Raw genomic sequence first — 12,288 nt, 5'->3', positions numbered from 1 at the left:
GTGGAGGAGTTTAAGTATCTCGGGGGCTTGTTCACGAATGAGGGAAAAATGGAGCGGGAGATCGACAGGCGGATTGGTGCAGCGTCTGCAGTGAAGCGGGCGCTGTACCGGTCTGTCGTGGTGAAGAGAGAGCTGAGTCAAAAAGCGAAGGTCTCGATTTACCGGTCGATCTACGTTCCTACCCACATCTATGGTCACAAGCTATGGGTAGTGACCGAAAGAACAAGATTGGGAATACAAACGGTTGAAATGAGTTTTCTTCGCAGGGTGCCTGGGCTCTCCCTTAGAGATAGGGTGAGAAGCTCGGTCATCCGGGAGGGACTCAGAGTAGAGCCGCTGCTCCTCCACGCCGAGAGGAGCCAGTTGAGGTGGCTCGGGCATCTGGTGAGGATGCCTCCTGGACGCCTCCCTGGTGAGGTGTTCTNGGGCACGTCCCACCGGGAGGAGGCCCCGGGGAAGACCCAGGACACGCTGGAGGGACTATGTTTCTCGGCTGGCCTGGGAAGCCTTGGGATTCCCCCGGAGGAGCTGGCCCAAGTTTTTTGTGTTATAAACTTGAGAAATCAAACAAGAAGAGATATGAATATAATCAATTCTGCTGTAAGACTCATGAACCTGAAAGTAAATCAAATACTTTCTATCAGCAGGATGTTGAACACTCCACATATCAACTAAAACTCTAGATTTATTAAAATTAAGAATTTGTACTGATGTAATTTTTGGAGGTGGGTGTGAGTCTGTGAACAGCAGCACAGGAGCAAACAAGCAAACAAGCCTAGCAATCAATTCATTGCATCAGATCAAAATAAATTTTTTGTATGAACAAAATGGTGCTTTGCTAGTAACACTATTTGAGGCCAGCATCTTGATTGGTCTAATACTGTTTAAAAATGTTGATAGAGAAATCATGACTAAGATAATTTCAGACTGATTAAATACATATTTAGAATTAATTATCTATTAATATCTAATTTAGATATGTTGTGTTTTTGAGGACAACAGAGTGTTTATCATGTTGCAAAAATTGGCCATACAGGTGTTTTTAATCAATCTTTTTAAATTAGAAGGGGGAACAATATAATTTTTGAGGGTTATTTATATTTGAAATCTGTCCAGTCAAAACTAATGTTAAATAGATGTGTCTCAGTTCTGGCAGTTTAATTATGGAATGGACTTAGTGATGAGCTGAGAACAAAAATCAGTATTTGGGTTTAAAATAGCTTTAAAATATAAGTTACTTATGGATTATAGTGTTAAGGGATGTTTATTGCGAAGACGGTGGTGTAACTAAGATTGGGGAAACCATCTTCTGACAGTTTTTTTTGTTGTTGTTTTTAAATAAAAACAAGAAAAAATGAGCTTCTGTCTGATGTATGCTTTTCTTGTTTGCTTTTGTTGTGTTCTTTTTTGAATTGGATATGTAAATCAGATGGTTTTGATCATTGTACGTTTCTCTTGTTTAAGTGACATAATGACATGGGAGGGGGTGGGTGTTTATAAGCTCTGCCTTCACCATTCGTCTTTTTCAGACTGCTTGTATCACTCATTTATTTTGGATATTGCTAATCAGTATATTTTTTGAGTGGGATTTGTTTGTTTTTACATCACTGTACTTTGGTTGTTTTAATTGCAGTTTAAAGATAAAGCATTCATTCTTATTGTACACCCTGACCAGACAGGATTTATTCCTGGCAGTTTCTTTTTCTAATGTCAGATGCTTGCTTAATATTATTGATGCTATCTAGAAGGAGAGCACTGGGGCAACAGTCTTGTCAGTCTTTCTGTCTCTCTCCTTTTAGGGCTTCAGGAGGGTACTGAAAATTGCTAAACTTATTTACTGTGTTAACCATTGCATTCTCATATTTCAGCTTCCTGTGCTAAACTGCCAAAAAGGTTTTGATGTACACAGATCTGCTGCAATCAGTAGTCTTCATATTGTCTGTATCCTGGTTGGTTTCATTTCTTAAACACACTCATATGGTGTCCATTTTAAAAAGCTCAGAAAATACATTTAGCTTCACCAAACAACAATCTGAACATCTATGTAAATTGTGATATTTTTCTTTATTACATTAAGCTTTTTAAGCATTTTACCAGAAATATGACAAACATGAATATAAAAACTGATCCTTTTCAGTACATGTGCTATTTTAGAAAATGCAATATTACTGTAAGAATTAAGTCACACATTTTGAATCAATGTAACAAGGGTTTGGGTGTTGATGGACAACTGAATGGCAGCTTGGCGGAACCTCTGGAGCAGCTGTCTAAGCCGAGCAGAAATATCCTCATTTACATGGAGGTAAACTAGAGGGTTGAGAGCGCTGTTCAGACTCACAAGACCACGACTGATCCGATGAGCGATGTAGATTCCATTGGTCCATTTTTGGCATATTCTCTGTTTAAACAGAACTCTTGACCAGAGGTTGAGGTTCTTGAATACATGATATGGGATATAACAAATCGAGAAGAGAAGAATTAAAATGATGAGCAACTTCAAGCTTCTTTGTTTCAGTAACTCATCAGTGTTGTCTTTGCAGCAGAGAAAAGCAATCACATGTCCATAACATCCAAGTGTGATGAGAGAGGGGATACCAAATCCAATAAGTGTCCAGCTGAAGCTGTACTTCAGGTAATCCTCAACATATTCATCAGAGGTGGTATCAAAACATTTCTCAGTCATGTTGCTTGGTGTTTTGGGAAAAAACGTGTCTGGAAGACTTTGAATGCTCACCAGGATCCAAACCATAACTGAGATGATCACAGAGCGAGACACAGTTAATCTTCCCATCGCTCTCATTGGATGGACAATGGCCAGGTATCTGTACACACTAATACAGGTGAGAAAGCCAATGCTGCAATACAGATTCAGGTTGAAGCAGAATCTTGTTACCTTGCAGAAAACATCTCCGAAGATCCATTTACGTCCATTGAAGTAGTACACCATCAGAAAGGGAAGTGTCAGAAGATACAAAATGTCTGCAAGTCCAAGGTTAAGAACAAAAACATTGACATCCCCCAGTTTCTTCCAGTTGTGCCACAAAGACTTTAGTCCCCATCCATTAGCTGCCAGCCCAACGATGAACACTAAGATGTAGACAGGAGGCAGGAATTTCTTTGGAAAGTCAAAGCTGATTTCTTCACAAGATGTGGTATTCATTGTTTCTGGACTGCAGTTAACAGAGTTCTTCCTCTAAATGAGTGTGATGATGAATCTGACTGACATCCTTGATAAAAACAGAAATGAGACACACGTGGCTAAAGACACTGAGACACTTCCTGTTTGCATGCTGCACTTTTTTTTCAGGAAATGTGATTGGTTGGCTTGTTTGTCAGAAATGGAAAGATAAAATGAAATTTAGCAGCACTAAAAGGTTTACTTTATCAGTTAATGCATGTATTTTATGCATATAAGGCCAGAGGCAAAAGTGAACCAGATCCAATTTCTTTTGTCCATATACGACCCAGATCTGATTTTATGACAGTTGGAACGTGACAAACTTGATTTTTGTTTTAATCTGATCCAGATCACTTTCATATGTGGTTCAAAATTGGATACATATTCAGTGTATTTCAAAGCAACTGTAGTCTTAACAGCCATGTTGCATTTCATCCAACTTTTTCGTCATTGAAGTAGGGATATATGTAATCGATCCAAATATTCATATTGTAGTGTGACTGGCTAGAACTCATAAGAGGAGACAGAGACTGATAAGAAATAGTTGCTTGTAATTAGTCAGTGGAGAAACACACGCTGCTACTGAACAAAGGGCTCAGACGCAAGCTGAAAGAGAAAGAGCTTTCCAGTCTGTTGAATTCAGCACCCATGGGAGGGAGGATGTCGTTTGCAGTCATTTAGTGCACCGGTAAGATATGTGGTTAAATGTTCCTGTGTGAGGAGGGGAAGTCAACTGCCTCCTCTAGAGAGTTAGCGCTGGGGTTTAGCCAGGTGCATTCACCACATTACTTTCCTGCTTCCGTTCCTGTTGCTGTTCTTGCCTGGTATGGAGCAGATCCAGATGGTCCAGCCATCATCCATTAAAGTCAGTCCCCAGGATGTTGGACGATGTCTCAAGCTCAGACACCAGGGAGGGGTCTCGCCACTTGGGAGAGCTAAGTGAACTATTTTCATCTTAATTATAGACTTGTATTTTATCTGGAGGAGGATCAGATGGAAGAGTTTGATTTATTTAGGAGGGCAGTTCTATTAATTCTCTTAACCTACATAAGGGTTGTTGTGGTTGTAGTGCCTCTAGCAGAGAGTGTTTGCAGTGGATTGGCTTCAGTAGTTTGTAGTGGATTACCTTAAACAGTTAACCTGGATTGCTGTGCTGCAATCTGGATCATAAACTGTCCTAGGTTCTAGTTCTGTCCTCAGGTTGGATTTTTTTCCTTTTGTATGAACTTTTACAGGTTTTAATAAGTTTAATAAGTTTCTTAACATCGTATGGATGTGGCGCTTCTTTGAAGGCTCTAAGTTTTTAAGGCAAGATTTTCTGCCTGTGTGACTCCACAAAACTCATTACAATATTATCGACACATGAAGTTGGTCAACATCATGCAGTTTAAAGCTTGGGACTCCTCTTCAACTAAAGGATATAACTCCAGTTTGTTTGTTTGTTGGTTTTTTGTTTTAGTTTGTTTGTTTTTAGCTTTGTCATGTCATGGATGAGTGAGAAGCTACACCAGCATGTGATACTAACATTGGTGTCGGATTGTATCGATACTACAGTGATTAGATCGATACTGGAGTTTGTTTCTACTCTCATTCCAGAAGTTCGATTCTGCGTCGCAGTAGGCGGGAAGCAGCAAGATCAAATATAAACACTGGACTAAACAAGCATGGCAGATAATTCTGTCGGGTCCGACTGCACAAAAACTTCAAAATTGATACAAGTAGTGACAATGCTAACATGTGTAGCGTCTATATTTACTTCCGTAAACACCGCATGCTGCCTCACGTCACGTCGTCTTCTGCGCATGCGGGTTAATTCAGGGCTGCAGGTTGTTCACACAGAACAACTGTTCTGTGGTTGTTCATAGTGTACTCTGATGATGGTCACATTTCAATTACGATGTAAACAACCACGCAAAAAAATCGGATCTGAGCAAAAAAGAGAATTAAGCATTATAACTGCAGTGTGACTGTAGTGTAAGACGCTTCATTCTGCTACACATCAAAGGGTTTGTAAGGATTGGGATGCTCTTAAAATCACTTTTCACTTAACTCTGTAGAGATCAAAACATTGTAAATTTTAACAAAACAAAAAGACTTCACAAAATTGTTTTAAAATGTGTGCAGTGTTTTTAGTAAGTTCAGTATGTACTGTATTGTTGCCTTTTAATGTTGATGTCACTGTGAGATTAAATAATGGGCTGAAGTTACTAATCGACCCACCATCCAGACTCAACAATTTCTTAATACAGAATACAGTATATGTTAACTAATAATATTAATATAATAACAATGAAAGTTAAAGCTTAAAGCCAAAAACTGGATGCCTTTTTTCCAGTAATAAAATATACAACTGATGTAAATGTTTGCCAGATTTTTTTAAGTCTAGAGTCTAGTAGAGGTGTGCGATACTTCATACTTTGGTATCAATACTTTTGATATCGATCTGATCAGTCAAAAAAATCTTGTTCAGGCTACATTTTTAAATGTTCTTGACTATGAGGGTTTTTAAATGCATGCTGCTTTGTCAGCACTGTGTTGTTTAGATTTTTCAAATTTGTTGTATAGTATGCGTTACTGTGCTCTATATAAGATGGGTTTTTTGTTGTTTTTCTTTTTCCTTCTTTGAACCTTTGGAGACAACAACATTAGTATATTTGTTTGTACAAAACTATTCTGTGTAAATTTTCCTTTGGTAGAACAGCACATTCTTATTTTGCATCTTAGTCATATTAGTGTAATGTTCTGGCTTCTTTTGGAAAGTTTAAAGCTCTGATAAAGTCTTGTGTTTTTGAAGAGTGCAACTTCTTTAAAGAGGATCTATTATGCTTCCTTGAACAAGTTAGTATAGGTCTGTGGGCTATACAAAACATGTTCATTAAATTTAATACACAAAATCATTCTCAAATATTGAGATTTCACCTGATCAGGTCTGCCTCTTTTTTCAGCTCATTTCAGAATGAGCGGTTTTAGGGCTACGTCACTATTATGCAAATAAGCTACGCCCCCAACTCAGGTGTACTTGCGTAGTGATGGGAAAGGCAGCTCTTTTGAGTGAACCATTAACCATAACCATTAATTTAACAGGTAAGTCAATTCAGAACCATATATTTATTACTATTATCTAGTAAATTAATGGTTATTACTAATATTATCTGTTCAAATAATGTTTTTTGTTATGGGTATTATTACAATAACAGTGCATATCTGTGAACGTGAATATCTTAATTTTGTTAGTCCTCAGCATTGTTTACAAAGTGCTGCACATTTAAGAATACTTTAGCAAGATGGCGTCGCTTTCGCCGCACATCGCCTTGGGCCACAATACTACAGCAGCAAGCAGCACGTTTACTAAACATAAATGAGAGTCCTCTTCTTCTGTCTAATCTCCTCTCGTTACTTTGTGTCCCACAGTCTGTTAAGATAATGGGGATGGGGCGTGTGTGTGTTTATTTTCATGAAGCTGCCAAAAGCCTAAAAGCAAATCCCCATGAGGAAGAAATGGTTAGAACCAATCAGGGCAGAATCAGACAGTGTTTTGTTCACTGAGTGATACATGCAGTTTATTTACAGTAAATGAATCTCAAGTCATATTTGCTCAGTCCCTCCCTACCCATACAGCGCGCGCCGCTGTGTCGTTTAGATTTACGTCATGAGTGAGTCACAGAACGCGGAAGTCGAACTCCCACTGAACAGAACCGAACTAAGTTTTTTTTTCTTTTTTTTTCTTACTTTATTTATTTTTCTTATTTTTTTATTTTCTTATTTTTATAGAAAGTAAGGAGCAAATCAGTGAATAAAGTGATTTGGTTCAGTTTGTACACTCAAAAGATTTGTTCGTTTGAACCACACAAGTGTCTCGTCTCAAAACATAAAAACTCTCTGAAAGATTAAATGCTGCAGATGACCCACATTTATATTGTTATTAATTCAAACTCTGAGAATTCTGACTTTGGAACAGGGGCACCTAGCGCTTCCGAACCACCGTTTGTCAAGTAGGAGAGTGGCAATCAGCGGGTCCAAACCCAAAAAGCCTGGTAAAGATCAGTTTTAATTTTATTTTCCAATTTTTCTTCTCTTTTATTAACATAGTTCTAATGTTAGTTTAGACAAACCTGCTGTGACTTTAACAGAGACATGTTTATGGAACAGGTGAGCTGCTCAAACTACAACTTTCTTTGGCAATATCGGAGGGACATTATCATCAAAAATAAAATGAAGAGGTAGAGGTTTTTGAAACAGGTTGTTTTGCTGACATCAGAAAACATTTACTTATTGTCAAAAATGGCTGGGTGTTATTTTTTATTTATTTTTTTTATTTTTTGCACTTGGACTGTTTCTAGAAGCAGTAGATACCCAAATGGAAGTACAAAAACATGCAAAAAGTAAATTTTGCATAATACGTCCCCTTCAATCGTCACCTGGTACTTGTATTATGTTGATTTTGTTTTGTTTATGTATCTTGACAGAAATATTTATTTTTAAATTGTAACTTTGCAAGTGATCAGGTCTCACTTGAAAATGAGATGTTAGGATCAAGGGGTATCCTGGTTAAATGAATAAATAAAAATACTGTTTAGAAGGCCCTCAGCTACTGCAGTAAATCATTTTGCCCACTAGATGACAGCGCATGCAAAAGAAGACAGAAGTGGTCTGTCTAAATCCCCCTTCAGATGCACAGTCAACACTTGACTCCAAACAAATCAACATAAACAAAAATCAGACCATATTATTACAAATGAAAAACTTGTTTTCATTTGACATATCTAAGGACCTATTGGATTTGTGATGTGTATTTTTGTGTATTGCTGACAATAAGTCATCAACATGGATTCAGAATTCTCGACTTTTATGTGACTAATTCAGACTAAACTTCAGCAACTTCGGGTCCCTCATGCCATCTGTGAACTGATTATGGACTCTCTCACCAACAGGTCTCAACAGGTGAGGTGTGGTACTCACTTGTCTGTCCTCATCACCACCAACACAGGGACACAACAGGGATGTGTACGCTCTCTGTAACCGTTCGCTCTGCACACCAATGATCTTCGCATCATTAAGCTGGGCAGTAAACTGACTGAAAAACAACAACAGCTGATGATGGCTCTGCACAATGGCAGTGTCATATGTCTGGGTTTTGGTTCTGTTTTGATTTAGGTTTTTCTTGTTGGATTCTTGTATTTGCTTTATTGTCCTTGTCTTTGTATTATTTTGTCTTGTTTATACCTTGGTTCTGTTTTGTCACTATCCACCTGTCCTCTGCTCAGTAGTTTCTGGTTTTCTGTCACACCTGTCTGTAATTGTATTCACTCACCTGTGCCCACTTCCCATGATTTCCCTGCGCTTTATAATCTGGTCATTTTCTCCACCTCCCCGCCGGTTCATTGTTGATTGTTTGTGTTCGGTTCAAGTCTTGTCTCTGGTCCCTCCTTGTTTTGCCTTGCCTTGTCTCGCCTTTGTCAACTGTTTGGATTTTTGTTATAGTTGTTTTGCTGCCACGTCAGCTTTTGTTTTCTGTTTTGTTATTTAAATAAATTTGAGTTTTTTAGTAGTGAGTCTGCGCCCTGGGTTCATCTTGCTCTCCACCGTTCATGACAGCCAGGGTCATGAGACAGGCTTGGAAGCACAGAACCCAAGTCACCCAGCACACCACCTTCTAAAAATCTGCCCTCTGGCTGGAGATTTGGTCAGAACTAAAACTTTCAACCACAAAAACATTTTTTCCCCACTGTAGTCTCACTTCTTAACAGGGTTACCTTCTCCTACACTGTAGGAATTCCTGTGTACAGATCCCTGTACATTTGGCAAAATGATTGTGATTGTATGTGCAAAATAACTTTATTTAGAAAGTGATATAAAAAACATCTTGAAAAACACAAAATGTATTGGAGTAAAAGTTCAGAACAAACAGAATATAAAATTTGTACATTTTTATAAGTCATTTGTTCAAAATTATATACAAGAAAACCAAAAATTAAGAATTAAGTGCATTTTTTTGCAAACAAAAGCAAAACTGTACAATCTAGGACTTCAATTGTTCTATCTATTTTCTTTACCCGCTTCTCCATTCTGGGTCGTAGGGAGCTGGTGCCTGTCTCCTGCAGTCACTGTGCAAGAGGTGAGGAACACCCTGGACAGGTCGCAAGTCCATCACAGGGACACATAGAGACAAATGAGAAAAACAACTATTCACGCTCACACTCACACCTAGGGACAATTTAAGAGTTACCAATTAACCTAACATGCATGTTTTTGGTCTGTGGAAGGAAACTGGAGTAAACTCACATGAGCACAGGGAGAACATGCAAGTCCACCCAGAAAGGCCCGAGGTCGGGATGTGATCCTGCAACCTTATTGCAGGGAGGCGACAGCTCTAACACCCACGCTGCTGTTCCACTCTAATTTCAATTGTTTGTGTTTGATAATTCTTCTTTTTTTGGGAACTTAAAGTTCAGCATCATTTTGTGGTCTGTTCTGCTATCAACAAATATTTTAGAAGTTATTTACATTGGCTCTAAAAGATGCCGGTCAGCACAGTCAGTAAGTCTACAAAAAATGTATTATTTTTACTACCAAGGTTCTTTATACAGTTTCATGTGTGGAAAATGTGTTCTAATATTTATTCAAGACAGAGTTATGAGAAATTCCTACATTTTAGTATAATATTACTGTTCAGCTTTTTTCAACAAAAGCACATTGTGAGAATCACAAGTTTATGTCTGCTTCAAGATTTGCAAAAAGTCAGCATTTTCAATTTTAAAATGTCATCTAAAACATCTAGTTTAGAACATGACAATTAATCATTTTGTTAATTTTAGAGGGCCTTGTGCTGCCATAACTGCGAGAGAAGTGCATGTCTTAAAAATAATTTTGAAAATTATTGTAAAGCCCACAGATTCCTAATTTTAGGAAACTTGAAGTTTCAGGATTGTGTGGTCTTTCTACTTCCAGGTTTCCATTTTATGTTGTTCCCGTAAAGCATGTTTTAAGTTCTGTAGTAAGTTTGAAATGTTTTAAAATGAAATCACATTGCTTGATTTGCTAAACACTTTAGATTTAAGGTTGTAATTACAAGCAAACCCACAAATACTTTACACAGTGCAGAGTTCATCTTTGACAAACCATCAATATTCTTCCAAGTCCATCAGTTATTTACAAAAAAAGGATGTTGTCTTTCAATGTCCAGCTTTATGTCATTGATCCATCCAAGGATGTTGATGATTTTTCTCAGCCTTCAGCCCTCAGATCAGCTTTGCTGTTTTCAGTGAGTCAATGTACAAACAGGGGAATCAGGGTCTTAGTCCCCAGAGAGCAGGATTAGTATACGGTGCATAAGGGCAGTTGTTATGGCACACACACGAGTGGATCATCATCGCAGCTCGCTGTAGAAGTCTTCCCGTGGGACAACGGAAGGTCACCTGAGCAGTGGAGGTGTGATGTGGCATGCAGCATCGGGAGTCAGTGCACTGTCCGCAGTACAGGAGCTTGTAAGCACGAACGCTGTAGCAGCCCTGGTGTACAAGCCTGATGGGGCCTGGTGATGTGTAGCTGGCCGTGCATTGCCCCTGCTGTCCCCTCTGAGATAAACACAAATAAAAACACAGAGAAAAGTGAGAGAAAATAAATCCATTAGATCAGGTTAAAGGTGTCTGGACCCTGATGTTTTAGATTACAGTTGGCAAAAAAGCACATCTTTTGACTTGCGGCTACAACTTTATTGCTCCATTAAAACATGTATTTGTTTTTGCAAAAGAGTTATAAACATTGTTGTCGTATTATCCAATATCTGCTCATGGCAAGTAATATTGCTAAACATTGGAAAAAAATATCCATGGTAAATAAACAGGTGTGGTTAAAGTTAGGCAGCAAAAACACTAGGTTACGGCAAAAGAAAGTTTTTGGTTTGAGAAAATTAAAAAACAAAAGAAGGTGCGTTTATGTGTAAAAAGGCCAGCTCCAGTAAACATGCTCACTGCATCCTGAGTCATCCAGTGAATGCTGTGGAGCCTAAACTGGTGGTTTGCATTTCTTAGCACAAGCACCAGACCTCATATTTAAACTGCTGGCTTTTGGCAGCCAGTAGTTTCAGTTTAAATAGCAGCTTTGCCTTTTACAAAATTCATGTAATTATCTGAGTGTCTGAAATTAAAGAGCCCATCATGTCCATTTTTAGCTCCAAATAAATACACTGTCAGACTAGCTTTGCTTGATTCTAAGCTCAGAAAAGCTTCTCTTTCTTAGCTTTCTTAGTGTTTTTCTTTTTTAAAGAAGATTTCAAGTTTGTGCTGTTTAAAACAAATTATTTTAGTTCCTGACTTTATTTAGTTAGAGAATGCTGTTTCTGAAGCAGATTATTTTTTCTTTTTTTATTTTACAAGTGAATGTAATTTTTTTGTTTTCCTTCTTATATTTTGCAGTGAGAGCATTTTCAGTTCGTTTTTATTGTGCTGCTTGTTCATTGTTGTTATTTGACTTTTAGTTTTTTGATATTTTAGTTCATTTTGCTCTTTAGTCATTGATTTCCTCAGTTTTTTTCTCCAAATGTGTCCAAATTTGACAACAGCAAGTTTCCTCACATTGTATTGCACAAAACAAGCGTCCGTGTTGCTTTGCTTCTTCTTCTTGTGGTCTGACTCACACAGTTTTTGTCTGTTTTATCTTTGGCACAACCATTTTAGATAGAAGAGATGTGTACTGCAGTGCACACCACATGGTCACAAAAATCTAGGCTGCATATACTCATCTGCTGAAGAGGTTGATGGACATTAGCGGACAGACAAAGATGACAAAGTTTACGTCACAGGCAGAGCAGACATTGGAGACTGATTGATGAATAGAAATCACAGGGAAGTCTCCAGATTGTCTTAAAACGTTTGCAGTGGTTCTCCATCTTCTCCCATGTGTTGCAGACACTCACCTTTTCTTGACGCTTGAATTTTAAACATTTGAAGAAAGAATTTGAGGTGCTGGTCATAAAATTAGAATATCATGAAAAAGTAGATTGATTTCAGTAATTCCATTTAAAAAGTGAAACTTGTATATTATATTCATACATTACATACAAACTCATATATTTCAAATGTTTATTTCGTTTAATTTTGATGATTACAAAT

The 12,288-nt window shown here is 37.9% G+C and overlaps 2 protein-coding genes across 2 annotated transcripts in view; both read right to left on the bottom strand.

The window, feature by feature from the left end:
• Positions 1–2,066: 2,066 nt before the first annotated feature.
• On the bottom strand, positions 2,067–3,214 carry si:dkey-78k11.9 (P2Y purinoceptor 1). The gene has a single exon (XM_037977013.1). The coding sequence runs from the start codon at positions 3,158–3,160 to the stop codon at positions 2,183–2,185; it is 978 nt and encodes a 325-aa protein (XP_037832941.1). The 5' UTR covers positions 3,161–3,214; the 3' UTR covers positions 2,067–2,182.
• Positions 3,215–9,994: 6,780 nt separating this feature from the next.
• ccn5 (cellular communication network factor 5) overlaps positions 9,995–12,288 on the bottom strand; it is a 12,356-nt gene continuing 10,062 nt past the window's right edge. Inside the window, exon 5 of the mRNA XM_017435902.3 lies at positions 9,995–10,752. Within this exon, the coding sequence (XP_017291391.1) occupies positions 10,465–10,752 (288 nt within the window). The 3' untranslated portion in view covers positions 9,995–10,464. The remainder of the gene's footprint in view (positions 10,753–12,288) is intronic.

The sequence above is a fragment of the Kryptolebias marmoratus genome, linkage group LG8, assembly GCF_001649575.2.
Source record: "Kryptolebias marmoratus isolate JLee-2015 linkage group LG8, ASM164957v2, whole genome shotgun sequence".
Classification (NCBI taxonomy): domain Eukaryota; kingdom Metazoa; phylum Chordata; class Actinopteri; order Cyprinodontiformes; family Rivulidae; genus Kryptolebias; species Kryptolebias marmoratus.
The sequence above is the reverse complement of the archived record's forward strand: the minus strand, read 5'-3'. Positions and strand labels throughout refer to the sequence as shown.